Source organism: Conger conger, chromosome 10, assembly GCF_963514075.1.
Source record: "Conger conger chromosome 10, fConCon1.1, whole genome shotgun sequence".
Lineage (NCBI taxonomy): Eukaryota > Metazoa > Chordata > Actinopteri > Anguilliformes > Congridae > Conger > Conger conger.
The window spans coordinates 26,817,396-26,836,049 of NC_083769.1; the positions used below are offsets into that span (position 1 = coordinate 26,817,396).

At 43.1% G+C, this 18,654-nt stretch overlaps 1 protein-coding gene across 2 annotated transcripts in view; it reads right to left on the minus strand.

The window, feature by feature from the left end:
- Positions 1–18,654, minus strand: part of LOC133138459 (semaphorin-3F-like) — a 78,761-nt gene that overhangs the window by 24,085 nt on the left and 36,022 nt on the right. For both annotated transcript variants that reach the window (XM_061257238.1, XM_061257237.1), the window contains exons 3-6: positions 5,575–5,735; positions 5,261–5,323; positions 2,793–2,912; positions 745–834 (exon numbers count right to left, since the gene is read on the minus strand). In XM_061257238.1, coding sequence (XP_061113222.1) covers positions 745–834; positions 2,793–2,912; positions 5,261–5,323; positions 5,575–5,735 — 434 coding nt within the window. The remainder of the gene's footprint in view (positions 1–744; positions 835–2,792; positions 2,913–5,260; positions 5,324–5,574; positions 5,736–18,654) is intronic.

Here is an 18,654-nt window from a genome sequence, read left to right on the forward strand (position 1 = left end):
GCAGCATGTTACTCTGAAGCCTCCATAATTTGTATTTTTTGTTGATTAGAGCAAAATAATCTCCATCAAATACAGAAAGAAATGCACTGAAATATTGTATCAATTTATATGACATCTGCTGAAACCATAATATAATGATCTTTGACAGCAGATAGGGGAGTGGTTGGAGTCTTCAGAGACCATATTGTACATGCCCATACTCTGTGAATCTCACTGACCAAGACCTCACTGTGGACAAATCTGACACTGCCCAGACTACACTGTACTTTGACCCTTCAGACCATAACTCAAAGCCCCTCTTTTAAAACAATCACAGCACATTTCAGATGTTGAGACAGTGACAACAAGCAGGGGTTATTAAAAATAATATGTAAGCTGGAAGCAGAAAGAGAGAAAATGAAAGCTGAACCAGGCCCAAGGACCATATATAATAAAGAAGACAATATTTAAAATGATAAAATAAAAAGTAAGGAATTAAAGAACAGTCATGCTTAGTAGAGAAAAAATAAGTGACTTCAGCCGAGCCTCATCCAGAGATGAACAGCACAAGTGTAGAAAAAAAGAAGGGGTGAGCAAAAGCAAGGTGTTAGGCAGTGAGACATGCAACCCCACTTTCCCATGGAAGGACAGTTTCGTGAATCAGGCCTCCCATGAGTTGGCCCTCAAATCACTGCCCTGATTTGGTGTCGAGCTCAGAAACCAGGCACGCCCACCCAGGGTACCTGACCCAAAGCTATGCCCCACCTGATGTCCCATTGGCTCGGGAGTGGTGCTGTAATCTGCGGCGCGACTGGCCCTCCCTCCGGACTGGGGCATCTGCAGGTGTAGGGCGGCCTAAAACAAAAGATATCAGATACGTGCGGAGAGTGGGCGTTAGTCGAGTTGTGGCCGCACCATAGACCACAGAAGACCCCTTGTTCGGGCCTAAACTGGTTGACTGATTCAGGACCTACTAGAGGAAACTGAATAATGTTAATGTCCTGTTCACACCTGACATGGTAATGGGGAACATAGTTATAGTCTTGATCAGATATGATGACCATAATACAGGAAGAGAAAAGCATTGGAATGTGTGATGTGTGACTCCTGTTCAAATGAAGAGAAAGAAATAAAGAGAAAAGAAAAAGAAAGAATATCAGCTGTGAGAATAAGCTGATCAATTCTACTGATTCCTATCCAAATGAAGAGAATGAAAGGAAAAAATAAAGAATGAAATAAGGAAGGAAAGAAATAATTAAATAAGGAAGAAAGAGAATACCAGCACTGAGAATAAAGCTGACCCATAATGCAGGTCTCTGTCTGTCAAGCCAGATGGCACAAACTGCAGGAATATTATTAGTACATTTGATATACACATGTAGCCACCACACAGCATCAGCCATTGCCAAAGATGAGTCAATTAGTGGTGTGAAATGGGCCGTAGTATAATGTAAGCTATAATTCCATACATGCACAAAACCATTACACACTTCACACGGCTGCTTACATGGGGCTTAAAACGGCTGAACAAAGAAAATACACTCATTAAAGGCTTTTGTGTAGAAAAATGCAGGCCTGATAAGATACATCTCTGAAGGAGTGTATGCCAGTAAGCTCTGGAAACTTTTGGCAAAGAGAAGCGTTAAAAGCCAACTCCTGCGACGGCTGACCCAGCTTCCTGTCTGGAGTCAGAGAGCGTTTGACGGTGTACGGTTTCGCATCACTGTCGCAGTCTTCTCCCTGAAAGGGGAGATTAATTACGAGACTGTCTGCTCTGTTCATTTAATGCGAAGACAAAAAAAATAACAGCTTGTTACTGCATAACAAGGACATTCCATGGACACTATAATGGGAGCCCCCACAGAGAATTACCGACAGTCCAGACTAATAGAGAATGATGTGGGAAATCTGGGGATTTCAGCAGATAGAGAATCTAAAAAAGGTCTTGGTCGAGAGACTGGGGTTGGTAATGCCCTGGTATGGTGAAGTGGTACTCTATTGGCCAGGGTGGCCTGTTGTCCATGCGGTTGCTAGACGACTGTGTTGGTAATGACCCTGTAGGGAGCAGTTTGGCAGGAGCAAACCAAGAATCTCCTGAATCCTTACATCATGCCCTTGGCAAGTCAATGACAATCATTCCTTTTTTTGAAAAGTCCCCTGACTGTCGCTACAGAACAAGCGAAGAGCTTAGGTCTTAAGTTTAAGCGCAAAACATTCTAAATAAGGGAATTCATGGCTGGCTTGGACAGGGAAACTCAAGCCCATTTTCAAGGACAGGAAAATGGCACCACTGTGCAGTATATGGGCTCTTGGGACTCCAGCTATGGCAGATTTGATAGCAGCCTGGGAGGAAGGGTTGGGTTTGTGGTTCATGCTTGATGGAGGAGAGACTCGTTCATAAATGACGTCCTTTTTAGACTGGCTCCAAAGTTCTGTATCCAGACAGGTGAGGCAGCCAGGAGGGAAAATACTAAGAAGAGAATCTATTCAGGGTTTTCATTCATTTCAAACATTTCAGTGACTTGACATTGGCCGGCAGATCTGAGGATCTGCTTCACTCCTAGTCGAAGTGACAACTGGTACAGTTTCAGGGCCTAAGCACGAAACCCTCACCAGTTGGGGTCATTTGGTCTCTGGGCAGCCAACAACCAACATTATGAGGCTCAGGGCAATGAGTATTCCAGGGTAGATGTCCACAGTGGTAAAGAGCAAGAAGTATCAGCAAAAAACAAACACAAACAATGAAAGCTTCTATGTTCTCAATGGACACCATTGCTGAGCGTTTGCTCCACATCCACTATGATTATGGTTACCTGGGCCTTGTGTCCTCGGTTCACATAGGTGCAGACGGGATTGTATGCCCCTGTTCCACAGATGTACAGGTGTGTGCGGTTCCACGGCTCGACCAGACGAATAAAGTTTCCACATTCTCCCTGGAAAAGAGAGAGAATATGACTTCAAGTACTTTAAAAATAAGAAAAATAAATGAACAAAAGGCTGACCATTGGCTGACTACAAGTGCAAAAACACTGCACACTGATTGAAACTCAACTTAAACTTACTGAAAGTTCTTCAATCTGTTGGGAAAAAAATGGGAAATTTAAGTCATTAACATCCCAGAATGTCCCTTTGGCTGGAAACCTGCTGTTGGTTTTGAATAGTCCATCATTCTCTCAGGTGCAATTTTCATGCCTTTCCCACTTGCCCTCTGTACTCATGAAACAATCATCTGTCTTAGAATTCCGGCCTCACAAATTTGGTCTCATTTGAAGCCACCCATTCTGGGGTCAGAAAGAAATGAAGGCTGAAGACATCGGTGTCATCGGCCCGGCAAGATGGATTTCAAAGGGACACCTGGCTATCAGAACGCCACAGTCTCCCTTATTATAATATCAGTTTGCACATTCACCACTCATTTGAGAAGAAAATGGATACAACTCATTAAAGAAAGAAATGTGTGTGTTCACCCATGTTCTTGCTGAAGGTGAACTTGTGATTTGAATGGCATCATTTCGCATTTATATGCTTAAATCCTTCAACAGGAAGAAAAAAGCAGCGCATGAAAGCTACAGATTGCACAGATGCACGTCTCAGAATCTGTGCAGTTAATTTGATTCCCCCCTGTGGAGAAGTGACTGCTTGTATGTGCACGGATACGTACAACCCTTCACCCATGCCTGATCCCTGCATGGGGATTCTACTCTCTAAGAATTGCAAATTTCTGTATCATTATACATCTCTCCCCGTGGAGCTCCATGTTTCCCTTGGTTACCGCAACTCTTGTCGGCTTAACCCTCCAGGTGTTCCAGACCGCCCGAGTGACTGAAGCTCTTTCAGTCTCTCCTGTCATGCACACGGATTACCACACCGCAATCAACAGCCAATCACCACGTATTTCCCAAAAGTACCACCATTTCTTGTGTGCCTTGCATGTAAATTGGGTGGGATTGACCCAATTTACACATCAAGCATTGAGATTAGCCAAATGAACATGTATGATTAGAAATAACTGATGTTCTTAAAAACATTTAATAAAAAACACTATTTTACATTTGATCAAATATTATACCACATTTATTTGTGTGTTCATCATTATTTTAAACATAAATAGCTGTTCCTGGTGGCCAATTTGCCAGCTTTCTCTGAATGTAAGTGCAAATAGGGCAGCCCACACTGGAAGTGAGATGTGGGAGGGTGCCACACGCATGTAAATGAACATTCCGGTTGGGTAAACACTAGCCCCACTCTCCCTGTACCAGCAGGGGAGCAGGGTTATTATCCACAGGGGCCTCCCTCTCGATCCTGTAGAGTTCATTCAACAACACAGCGTACTGCAGCTCCTCTGAGCTCTATTTGTGAGGGGAGTTAGCATTTTTAAAATGATCCTCAATGAACAGTAGCTTGATTTTGCTGATTTCCTACCCCTATAAGGTGGATAGAGTTTGATTCCCCCTTGTTTATTTCCTTTGCTGATCTTCAGAGGTCTTAAGGTCACATATTTGTTCCCCCCCCCCCCCCCCAAAAAAAAAGCACCAACATCATTCTCAATATTATGTTCGAGCACTGAGGCACAAGGAAGGCACGGGGTGCTTGCCATGAAGGGTTGTGTTACAGAACATCAACAATCCTGGGGGGCTCATTTGGCACAGAACAGTCCTGTGTTTCCAGCTTCTGAACCACAGCTGACCTTGACGATATAGCCTGAAATCCAATCCGCCAATCAAATCCCAGAGATTCATCAATGTTGGGAACATCACTGAGTTGCACTTCCAGCTACTTTCAACCCCGTGTATTAACCCTTGGGACTCTATCTGGCCCTGATCAGAACACAGAGCACAGCAGGAAGGCAGTGTCCTCTCAGTGCAGGGAGGGACATCCTTGCTGAGGGAGAGAAAACCAGCAGACTCCCATCCCGCTGTTTCTATAAGAAGTCTGCGATTGATATGGGTTCCCACCCCCAGCCCTCCTTCTGTGTTTATTTTTCGAATGTACAATGTGGCTGGCTCTTCCCCGTGGTGGTAAATAGATTATACCATGCTGGCCGCAGGGCCTGTGCTTGCCACACGCGGGAGACCCCAAAGGTCTCGCCCTTTTCTTGGCCAAAGGCTAGCACCCACGTGGCTACACATCTCTTGTGTTTGCATCGCATCCAAATCGATAAAAAAGGGTTTAAAAAAACCCTCTCATTATTCAGCAGGCCAGAATATCAGGACTACACAAACTGGCATTGTGCTTTAAATCCTGAGGAATTTGTGTGTACTCCATCAGATGGAATACTTACGTTGGTGTCCTTCCCAGATAAAATGCATTCAGTTTTCCTTTGCGGGGAAACGGGCCAGTGGATCTGAGGAGAAAAAAAAAAAAATTCTGTTACATACAATTTACTTCACATACTCAAATTAATCATTGATTAATTTTATATGCCTTGGACTAACCAACTGCAGTATTCACCCAAAATATAACCATCCCATAAGGCCTGTTTTGTCCAAGCAGCATTTACAGTGTTTTGCTTCCACCTGGAAGGAACATTGCGCACAATGTCCAAAACAAATGAGTGTTTGGGGGAGGGGTGGCAGGATAGGGAGTGTTTCTTACAATGAGAGGCTCCTTGTTGATATCGTGTAGGTCCAGAGAAAGGATGTAGTCCTTGCTGCCAACGTACATACGGTCGTGGTCTTCGTCCATGCGCAAGATGCGGTAATCCGTCGTGTTGAGCAGGAAGGAGAAATGGTGGGCTGTGCCAGTGGACCTCATTTCTGGAGAACAAAGAGAGGAAGAGCCACTTTAATAAAGCATGTATACACACGTACAGACACACACATGCACACAACCACACACACATGTGCACACACAAACATTATTAAAAATACTTTAACCCCTATAACCAGTAAAATACAGATTACATCCACCAGCATATCCATTTGAAATTCTTACTCACAAGAATTTGAAATACACTTACAATACAATACAGTGAGCAGCAGTTCAATTGTGTACAATTGTAGTGAGCAGAAAATCATCTCAGAATGCACAACACATCAACCTTCAAGTCGGATGGGCTACAGCAGGAGAACACCATGTCGGGTTCCACTTCTGTCAGCCAAGAACAGAAAGCTGAGGCTACAGTGGGCACAGGCTCACCAAAACTGGCCAGTTGAAGACTGGAAAAACCTGATCTGATTACTCTCAATTTCTGCTGAGGCATGCAGATGGTAGGGTCAGAATTTGACACATTAACAGCATGAATCTATAGACCCAACCTGCCTTGTGTCAACAGTCCAGGCTGGTAGCAGTGGTGTAATGATGTGGGGAATGTTTTCTTGGCACACTTTAGGCTTGTTAATACCAATCAACCATCGCCTATTTGAGGATTGTTGCGGACCATGTGCATCCCTTCATGGCCACAGTGGACCGATCTTCTAATGGCTACTTCCAGCGTGATAATGCGCCATTTCACAAAGCAAAAGTCGTCTCAAGCCTCTGAATCCAATAGAACAGATTGGGGATGTGGTAGAACAGGAGATTTGCAGCAGGAATGTGCAGCTGACAAATCTGCAGAAATTGGTGCAATCATGTCAACATGGAAGAAAATCTGAAATAAATGTTTTCAACATCTTGTAGAATCCATGCCACAAAGAACTGAGAGCAAAGGGAGGCCCAAACCAGTATTAATAGTTCCTAATAAAATGAGTGAATATGTGTTTGATTTAGGTCTGACACATACATGCACACTCGCATTCTCTCAATCTCTACGGTAATTTCAAGATGTGGCAGCTGATTTGCAACATTTCTAGAAATACCATAAAAAATATTATTACTTTTGAATGTGAGCCCACCCTGACAAGCTTTCCCGTTGTAGAAATGGCGAAACTCCATTACAAATGCTACACACAGTAGTGTGCTCCAAATGACAGCCCCCCAGTACAGAATCATTAAATAACTTGGAGCATATGCAAGAAAACAAAATCAGTGCCATGCTCTCCAGCTTGCACAGTTCCAACCTGAGTTCATCTTTACAGATTGTTCTCTTATTCTATGTGATATGCCCTTATTTTGGGTTAGCTGACAAAATAAATAACAAAATCTGTTCTATGCTGCTGGCAGTATCCTTATTTTTAGTGGCATCTGTATCTGTGCACCCTGTTATTAAAGGATATAACTGGATACTTTTGGTTTTCCGCCTGCTGAGCAGTTAAGATCATTTATAGTGTGGTTAGTTACACATTCAAATACACTGTGCACCACATCCATTTTATAATATCACATGCCATTTTCCTAAAGTTTAGTACTAATATATGCACAAGACACACATAATAAATCTCATCTTGACAAAAACATGACAGTAGGCATGGAAACCCACTGTATTTAATGTCTGTGGGAATCCATACATGCAGGTGAGGGACACCTGTGATAGTGTGCTTTCCTTCCTTCCAGCCTGCCAACACTGCAGAATGTGGCAAACCACAATGAGTGAGCACAGCATTCGATACAATCAATAACAAGAAGTAGCAAACAACGAGCAAAATAAACACATTTATTATTGTAGTGGTTCACTACCAACTCTGTCAGTGACAATATATGAAGTACAAACTGAAATATATATGCGTATATAATCAAAATACATTTTTCTGAAACTGAGAGAGAACTGCCTTTCAGTGAATTCTCAAACCTTATAAGCTTATAGAGCTTTTTAGTCAATCTAAATATAAATTCTGGGTTATGTCAATATTGAGTGCTTAATGGCATTAGTGCTGCTATGTTTGTGCAGTCTGATTTAATAAGAGCATCTGCTTGGGTTCTATTTACAGGTCACATTTTTGATTGACGTTTGTCCCAGCTCTCTCCCTCAGAGCCATGTTCTGCGGCTGGCTGTGACCTGGGACTGTTTGTCTTTCCGTGATGGGCAGTATGAGGGACTCTCATGCATCGCTCCTCCAGGCCTCTCCTCTCCCGATAGAACAGACGGAAGATGGACTCCTTATATAGTGACTGTCACTTCAGAGGTCACAGCCTCAATCTCTCTATCACGCACGGACACACGCACGCACGCACAATTCTGCCTGCTCAGAATTAACTGCTCGGCCTGTTGCTTACTCTTTTCCAGCAGTCATGGTGGCCATCTGCTGAAAGAGCTTGATGTGTGACCTGGGAACAGCGGACTGGAACACAGGGCCAACACACCAAATGCTCTACAACCTGGGGTTACTTCTGCACTTCCCCCCGGCACTTTAAAATCAGAACCCCCCCACTCCCTCACACGCAAACACGCACACAATGTTCAGACTGCACAGCGGTCAAATTCAAAAAAGCTTTTTTACCCCCAAACATTTACTGCATTTTCTGATTTTCCCTCTCCATCTTACTTTATCATTGTCCAGAACAAAAAAAACTTTGGTGACAATTAGCAAAACTGCCTAATCCACTTCTAAGACTATTTTCCTGTACTCTGTCATTCTATATTTTTCAATGAGCTGCAAATAATTAAGAACAATCATTTGGCAATTCCTTCACCCAATTAAGGTGAAGTGAATTGTACGGTCAAATATTTATGTGGAAACCCGAGAAGAGAAGTCACCGTTGCTACAGCTGTGATGTACAATTAAAAAGGGAAATGAACATCTCTTTAACAGCTTTTACGAGGAAGCAATCTGAACCCTCTGGTGTTAGTCAGACAGGCAGTGTGATTCACACAAAGCGGCATGCAGGCTTCTATCAGACTAATAGAATTTCCAGACAATAAGAGAGCTGGCTTATCCCTCGCCAGCTACTATATATTATCTCAGATGTAGCAGCGGCTCCAGTTCATATTCATCGCTTGTAATGAAAGCTTCTCAATATGATACCCTTTCTCTGCGTTATAGCACCTGTAGAAACAAACCCAGCCACTCAGCGGGACTGGAAGTCAAGCGCACATATTCCATAGCCGATTTAACCAGGATATGCAGAGGCAGAGAAGGACGCACAGACTTTACAATAATGGCAGCGGCAGGTTTTTCAGTTCATGTCACAGCTTCTGTTTTTATAGCCCCAGAGGCACCTGGAAAGGACAGCATGGCGGTGTCCTATTCTCCCTCGCTTCAGTTTTGAGTGGGATGGCATAGCACGTCTCTTATTCCCCAAAGGTCTCTATTATTCCCGCTCCAGTAACCGTGCCATATGGGCCGCATCATAAAGGGTTTCCATGAGTTCACCAACCAGCGTTTTATACAGTCACCATCTCAGACATTTCATCCATCTGTCTCTTTACCATTTGACCCTTCACACAACTTTATACCTTAGCTCAAATCTCTTGTGATATTCTCTACTCTCGAGATGGATTAAAATCCAGAAATCATATGGGGTGTGAACTAGAGTGATAGAGGTGAGAGGCCACATATACAACTCATATGCTCATGTCTAAAACTATTTTTGAGACAAAACTGATAATATGATACCATATTACTGCCATATGGTTGTATTATAGCTACACCTCCAGCACACTCCTGCCACAAGAATGAAGTCAGGACTCCATTTGAGATTTTCTGAGGTAAAGCCAGGTGAAAGAGGGATCTTTATAGACCGGCTATGGAGCATCTCACCTCACAGCACCCCCCCACCCAGCCCCCTCTGCATATCATATTCAAACACTGTTTTATACCCATCAACTCACCCCAGGGGATTTCAAATATAGACGAAAACAAACATGCAAGTGTGCTCTATTTGGGGCTTCTACTGTTACTGTGGGATGGATGGAGCCCATCTGAGATGGAGAGAGTATGAAGACAGAGTGAGGCTTTGTTCCCTAAAACCCATGGTGTGGAAATAGCCCTATTAGAGTGGAAAGTGAAACTCAAATGTTACTGGTCGGGGCAGGGGGAATCCAATCCAGACTGGCTCTGAAGGTGGGCAGCGAGATGGGAAAGGTAATCCCGGCTGAGCTCGGGAATTCCCGAGAGGTGCTCCACTGGTGGTCCTGTTAGTTTTTCTTGTCTAATGGAACTGGACAATCAAGCCCGCTGTGTGGATCCTGCTCACACTCGAGTAGGAGACCTTTTCCCAATCAGTCGCAGTGGCGTTATCAGAATGTCATCCTGGAGTGGGCGTTTGGGTATAAAGGGTGGGCAGACCAGGATGCGGCTCGGTAAGTAACGGTACGGCATGTGTGAGAATGGGGGCTGATGCTGCTTCTGTGTACGTACTTCAGCACTTCTCTGTTACTTAATTTGTGATTGTCCGTCAATTCGGGGCAGGATCATTTCCAAACTTTACTTCTGCCTGTGGTGCAGATCGCTGATTTCTAGTAGATAACCCACTCAGCCCACCCGTAGCCATTTCCCCGATCAGACGAGTCACTGCGACAAAGCCATCCTGCATCTGTCACTACTGCTCAGTGACCAGGCTCTGTGTTTATGATAATCAATTGCTACAATGCATATTTCACTGTCATGACATTGGCAATAAGTCCATAAGGAAGTGATTGGCAAATACTCTTCTTTTTTTTATCTGATACTTCCAGGCACAAAAGTATGGTTTGTCTCTCTTCTGTACTTTATATCATGTGATTTCAATGTTTTAAACAAGATGGTGCACGGAATACAAACAGGTGTCTGGTGTCAGGCAGGTTGAGTTATGCCCAGCTAATACCAAGTGTAGGTTCTGCCAATCAAAACTTGGAGCAGTTTGAGAAGGGGTGTGTGATCCTTCCAGAGAATGACAGATAATACTTTATTTATCAACCGGCACCTCCATCCTGAAAGCAGACAGTCCTGACAAATCATATTCATCATATCATATTACAAGATTTTGTATCTAGGTATCCTCTGCACCAAATCTGCCTGAGGATACAGGTATAAGCTGTGACAACAGCGGTGCTGATTCCAGGGCTGCATTCCATTTTAGAGTCTTGGTTTATCCACCATCATTTTCAGATACATCTGATGCTGTTTCAAAATTGGCCAAAACAATTACCTAATTCGACAGCAATCTGTGATGCCTACAAATCAGAACAGTGCTTGTAATTGCAAATTCTACTTGCTGCCTTAAAGCACAGTGTTTCGATGAAAGGGAACCCCGCCAAGTCCTTATCCATGAAGCGTATCCACACCCTCATCCACATGTATCAGGGAGTACTGATGTATCGCATATGGTCAATGCACTGAGGATCTGTTCTCCTGCCTGGATATGGAGTCAAGTGTGTGGGAGATGTAGGTGTCTCATACATAGCTGATCCAAAGATTATTTTTTGAATTCACAAGGAACCCTTCTTTGCGAGCCCAAGATACCAGTGGGTTGACCTTTCAAAAATCAAACAATAATAAAAGTATGACCACAGTCTGTTAAAAAATAGGAACACAGTAACTTACAGCCTTTCTGTAGTTTATTTGATACTGGAATTATGTGAATTGTATCCAGAGCATTTTGCAAGTTGTTGCCTGCTCACTTCTCCTGCTGGCAGCTCCAATAGCTTCATATCAACACGCAAACAGTTTTTAAACATCCCTCGTTCCTGGCACGAGCGCTCATTTCACCCTGCATGGCGGCCCTAGGTCTAGCTGCACTACACCACATGGTTTCCTCCCCTGCCCATCACTAGACGTCCCTCCCGCCCGCGCCTCTTCAGATCGAGCGGCTAACCCCGACACTCCTCGCGCGCCGAGACAGCAAGGCCTGCTGGGACAGGAAATTGAACAATGATTGATTTGCCCGCTGGCTCCGACATCATGCCTTTGCTGTGAGAACCAGAAAGCGTGCAGCATTTGCAAAACCGGCCCTCCCTCTCCCCCCTGCCAGCCCCCTTTATGCAGACATGCAGTCAAACAAGCGCACGCTGCAGCTGGTTTCACTGCGCTGGTCAGTCGAGTCCCATCCAGCCTTCAGCAGTTTAGCCCGTATAAGACATACTCTCTAAAAAGCTCAGGGGTTACATGCACTGAACTCTTACAGGCTCTGAATAGGCTTAGTAAAATGTTCAACAATAATAGACTGCCTCTTTCATGAAAGCAAAGGCAGCTTTAACTAAAATGTATTGGCCTAGAGCAGGCCATGTGCTGAGTGTCATATGCAGCACAAAATGATAGGAATAAAAGACAGACAGACACCATGCAAAGCCCTGAAAGGGGAAATTTTATTTAGGAGACAATATCAGGCTTCAGAGAATTATTGCCTTTAGCTGCACAAAGCTACTTCCTAAGTAAAATAAATAAGCACAAAAACTAACTTGAGACATAAAACAACATTTTAAATCTATTCAGTAAAATGAGTAAAGTATATCTGGTATCAGATATAGGCTACTTTATTCATTTCACTGGATATCATTTTTGCCCTTTTCATGAAATTCCTTCATAATAAATAAATATAGGAGGTACATGTATACAAGTGCTACATTAAGTGCTTAAGTGCATATTTATGCTTTGTGGTTTGTTCAGCAAAATGGACAGTCCTAGTTATCGTATTTTGGAGAGATTACTACGTCTTAACAATCATCCTGAATACACACTACCCCACATTTTCCCATAGTAAGTCAAATTCCCATAGTAAGACAAGAGCATTATTGGCTCATGGAAAACTTTTCCAGCTATACTTAACATAAAACAAGAAAAAAAGCAAGCAAGAAAAAAAAACAAAAAAAAACTATTGGCACAAACTCCCGCTGTTCACTTTGCTGCATTTTTCTCTGGTTACAAATTTGTTCAATGAGAAGCAGCCCAGTATAGTGGAGCATGTAACAGCATGAAATGTGACTATAGCCCTTTAGGAAATTGGGGGGGTATGAGATCTGAGTTTGAGAACGAGAAGCTGAGGACTTCCTGGAGTCCTGCTCAGGCCGATTGGCCTAGGTGCTGTTTTTTGTGCACTAGGAGTTGCCAGCATGGACATTAAATCAGATTGCTGACACAATATTGAAATGGTAAAGACTTTTCTTTGGGCAGCATGAGACAGCACTCTCCTCCTGTAAGATAAGATTAATCAGATACCTGAACACCTCAGCATGTTAAGCACCCATGCACAAGCAATCTGACAAGACAGATCATTTGGGCATTTAAGAGTGCAATCTTAAAGACTTGAAAACCAACAGGAAAAAAAATTTCATATGCTCCTCAAATTCTACACACCCGTCAATTAGAACACATTCTGATCTACAACAATAGCATTGTGCTGAAGCTGCACAGTGCACAGAAAGATAATAACACTAGTAGAAACGGAATGAGTAGTGATGTTGGTAAGGTTGGAACTTTTATGAGGTGGAACAGTGCAAGATTCAATCAGCTATGGTATCTGCCTAAGAACTCTGTCCATAGAGTCCCTTTTTTCAGTGCTCACATTTTTGGATATCCCACCGTACTGGCAGGTTCATTAACTCTACTACCAGAGCTAATGAGACCGATTCACTCTCCTGATAAGGTGAGGGTGAGGGTAGTCTACCCAGCAGAGAAGGGAGAAGCCAGCCAACTGATGCTCCCTGTTGGTCTGAACTTCTCACCCAATCGTTCTTTCCATAGTCAGCCGAAAACTGTCATTTGATGTGATTACTTAATTGCTTCATTTTATTTATTGAATAAACGTTCAAAAGGACATTTCCAAACTGACATTAAATGTATGGCATTATGACAAAAAAAATCCTGATTAATGCATTAAAGCCTTATGTGTTCAGATTGATTTCAGATGGGAGGAAAATAAATTAAGGACTCGGTTTCATATCTTTTCAGTTACGGAGTAAAATGGTGTGCTTTTGAGCATCACTGTTCAGCTGCACTTCAGTGGCTAGAGTCCTATTTCTAAGCAAACTTACTTGTATTTCACCATGAAAAGGCCCACATAAAGCTCAAGAGTCAAGCTTGTCAACACTGTGCTGCGAAGACCTGCAAACCATGATTTCTAGAGCGCTCTGGAATTATGATTTCAGTTTTTCTTTACAAACAGACAGACAAACACATGCACACACACACACACACACACAAGCACACACACACACGTGTACACACACTCACATACTCTGTGATCAGAGGATCTCTTCACTGAAACAAGCATGGCTACAAAACAAAAACACATCTTCTAATCAGTGGCAAACCAAGAAATGTTTCTTGGCTTCCCTTGAATTAGAGAGCAATGACATGATGTTACGCGTTAGAGGATTGTTCTGCTTTATACTGGCTCCACATATCCAGACCACAGCAAAAGCTGAAAAAGCAAGGAATGTGTCTCCAATTGCTTGGGCTTATTACCGTGATGTAAGCGGCTTTGGGGACAGAGAAGGACAGATTACCCCATGAAAACAGCAGTCCCTTGATGTGCCATTCTGACTGGAGATGAAGTCTTAGAACTTGAGGCTATCCTGACAAAAACAGACTGCTAACAATTAGGCCTAAGCCGCTACAGCTCTGGTAGTAGATTCATATCTGAAAGAGAAACCACTAAGTGACCAAATCGTTGTGTTGAATAACACTGAAACAATGGCAATGTTTCCATTTTAATCAGACCACAGTTTAATGAAATCCTTGGGATCATGGAAAAACATACTTTTTTTGTAATCTCAGTCAGGGCTGTTCCTGTCAGAGTTCAGGGACTCAGACACCAAGAGAACAAACAGAGCACTAGGAATTGTTGCCTAATGCAAGGCTTTCAAGCCAGTGGTTGGCAAGTGACTTCAGTCTCCATGTTTTGCCCGGCATATGTCTATGGACAGCAGAAAGTGTGGCAAACAATAGCTGCAAAAGTGAATGCTGATGTTCAACTGCCGCAATACATTTTGTAGGGAATTATTATCACACACCAAGAGACAAGAGTACCACTTATCATATTACACGTGGGTGGGTGTGGCAAGCAGTTACTGAATAACACTCAAGCCTGGTGACTGTGGCCAATTAGGGGTGAAAGAGATTGCTGTCAATATGTATGCATTTATAATAATTATTTTGTAACTTGTGTTAAAAAACGTGTTTAACCAGCATAAACTAAGGCTTGTGGCCTAATGCAATGGAAGTATTTTGCAAACAGGGTCACATAGTCCATCTGAGGTTGAGCTGAGGGAAAACATTTTTTTGTGAATATACAAGGGATTCGGCTTGGTTTGGTGTGGCCAAGACTCAAACCAACGGACCAAGAGTACTGCCAAGGCAGAAGAAATCCAGACACAATCCCTGGTAAGTGTGCTAAATTGGAAATGAATTAAGGAATGTCCTCAAAAGTCCCAGATTTCACCAGCATATGAACTGTGATGGATAAATTAGCTTAAAATGGCGATCAGCCATTGTTGTCTAGAGGTATATCTAAGAAATGAAAATGAAAAAGTAGAAAGAAAAACGAAATAAAACAAAATAAAAAGTAATAGGCTAAAAGCCAGGCTGGCTCGATGTACACTGAGCATTCAGGTGAAATTGTTCTTAGCATACCCCTGAGACAGAAGTCTCAGTGCTACTACAACCCTCCTCCCCCCAAATCAAACCCCCAAACTTGTCACTGTAATTGGCAGCAGCATAGTACACATATCAGAAAACAAATACTTAAATAGCTCTCCTGTCCCCCCCCATCCTACCTGGTGGCAATTTGGGAGGGTTATTCATCTGTGCCCAGCTCACTCATCTGCAGGGGCCGGTATGTGCAGCTGATTAGGGGTATCTGTGTCAGGGCAGACAGGCCCCCATTGTGGTCCCTCTCTTTGATGAGCTCAGGGGTAATGAAACGTGTAGTGCAGATCTCGGCAGTGAAGCAGCTGAGGTCCTGTCACCAGGTACCTGTATGAGGGGGCTGCTATCTGCCTGGTTCATCACATACCTGCCTGGACATTCCTGGTGCCTTGATTTAAATTCCCATCTCTGCACCCAGCTCAATAAGTAATGGGGTGACCCCAGACCAGGCCCAGCCTGTACTCGCAGAGCAGGGACGCATCTCCCATACCAAACCAAGCCCCAGTCTCCCAGAACAGACTGCAATAACTGCTTAATAAAGCCCTGTGTCTCCTGTTCATCACTGTCTTTTCTTCCAAAGCAGGATCAAGTGCCTGCAGAATAATGACCCATCTCTTCAATTTAAAGACCCTCCAGAGCGGTGGACGTACACAGAGGATAATGATAATAAGCTGCTGAATAATGCCCACTTCTCCCAGACGAGAGTTGAGTCATTTCTTTTAAAAAATCTTCTTAATAATGTCTGGCTCCTTCGGTCTTCAATCACTCACTTTAGCTCATGTCTGTCTTTGTCTCTACTTGCATGGGTTTGTGCAGCCTCACATACAAAGAGACGTAGAGGACAGAGGAGAAGAAGTCCCAAGAGAACAGCAAGGCTTCAGTTGGGAAGGATTTATCGCACCTGGCTGTGATTCTGCATTTACCCCATCAGCACCCCATTATCACCCCCCATCCTTATCGCCTCCAGACGAGGGCTATTGCCGGCACACACATTCCCTATCATTAGTCTCCATTGACTGCTGCCCTCTCCCCCATTAATGATGGCACCAATTTGTATTTGCTGTCATCTCACAGTAATCACTGATCACAATCAAGATCTCTTGGCTTTGTCTATTGTAATGCTTTGTTTGTAATGCAGCCTTTCTGTTCCGTAGTTTTGAAGGACAGGATATGAGACGTAACTGCTCCTAAGGGCTTTGTCACTTCAAGTAGGTGACCATAACACTGAATGATATTACATATAATGCTAATGGGGAACACAGTAATCAATAATTCCAGTTCTGTAGGATGTATTTTAAAAAACCTTTCTTTGATTTTTTAAATAGACAAAGAGCAGCAACAATTATTGAGTTCTTCCATCTTTCTTAAACTTTTTTAAATTAAGCTCAAATAACTTTTTGCGTTATGCTGTGTAACACTGGAGTTTCATGAGAGGATTTCAGTTGCATCCACCAACTCATTTGTCATCTGTCATATCAGCTGTCTAAATATTTGTCTTTTCCCCCCACAGATAATCTCAGGACTTGAAACCACTCAGCGAAGCACATGCCCAACCAGAGTGCTGCTGTGTATTTTGCTTCTATTGGCTCTCCAGTGTGAATGGCAGACCCTGCCCCCAATATACACATCATTAGTGTGTCATGTGCCCTTTACATCTCTGATTGGTTCTGGGGTCAGTTAGGATTTTACATGTAGAACCTTTCAAGATTACTCCGCCATGGCACATTCACTTCCAACTACCAAATGGTCAAATTTCAAGGACCTCAGCATTCAGGTCCAGTCTGTTTTATGTACTAGACCCTTAAGAGAATAGCACTTTAAACTGACAAAAGCTTGACCACATTGTACATTTGATGCTGTGAAATGTACACCCCTCTCATATAGATGTGCTAGCAGGAGGAAGCCAGCAGATTGGTTTGCAGGACAATCAACATGACTTCCCCTTTCAATTTACTGGTGTTCACATGGCAGGGCTTCTTAATTAAAATGGAAGGAGGAAGTGTTGATTTTAAGAGAAACTGACACGAGCAGTAATCTGCTTCATCTGCATCTGGTCAATGCACCATACCTTCCTTTTCAATCAGAAAACCCCTAGAAACTATAAAACTTACCAACATATAACATTTACTGTAGTCACGGGAAATACGTTGAGATAATGAGAGAGAGAGAGAGAGAGAGAGAGAGAGAGAGAGAGGGAGAGAGAGAGATATGACTTATTTACAATCACTATCATTACAGTGAGGAATCTCCGCATGAAGCTTACCCAGCACATCAGCACATTATCAGGCCATCTGGCCAGGGTCCCAGCTGTAAATCAGGACGAGGCTTGTGGTGGAGATGTGATGGGGCCTGGAACTGCACCAGAGGGCTGGATCTGAGGAGACCTGGTGTTGGAGCCATGTGCTTTGCAACCACATCTCTGGCACAGTGCAGTTTTTAAACAACTACCCTTATCAGCTAATCTTCTCATTTAATGTTGGAGCCTCGTCAGCTCAGATTTGCAATGCCCTTTCTGTTAACTAGGCACGGCTGTGTGGGTAATGATCATGTGAGTTTCAGTATATTTCAATAACTACTGTGTCATGACCGTTTCACTGTGCAAGTAATACTCCCTCTATCAGGCCGCCAGACTATGTTGTTGAGTGGAGTAAAAATATAATTGCTTCTTTGTTCTATGATTGTGACAGTAAATTGTACTTCATTTTCAAAACTGCAAGAAGCACAGTGCCACACTCTATCTTGTAAAGAGCCCTATAGAGAGCCCTATAGAGAGCCCTTTGCTTCATTCTCTGTCGTCTAGAGAGTGCATTGCTTCACTCTATCCTGCAAAGAGTCCAATACTTAACTGCCTGTCGCATCATCTCTCATTATTATCACTCTAAACCAGAGTGTGTTGTTTTACAGCCATTAATGAGAAACCCTCCTTGTGGTTCCTGATCCTCGTCCAGAAACTTGATTATTTTTCTTCTGCCTCCTGCATGAATCAACCACAAAGACATGACAACTGTTGACCACACTGACCCCTGCCCTGAACATATACCACAGTGCTCATGCATGGGAATCACAGTGAGTTCATGTCTCAGGCATTTACATTTAATTTAGTCTCTATTCATGTTTAATATTGAACAGTGTTCCAGGGCGAGTCTTTAGCTCCATTCCAAGCTTGTATTTTTTCAGCAAGGGCAGGACCAGCACAGTGCATGAAAAGTTGTAAGATGGCCAGAAATATTACGGTATGCTGCATTTGATAATAATGAAAGCAATTTGCAGAACAGAATCGGGGGGAAATGAATTA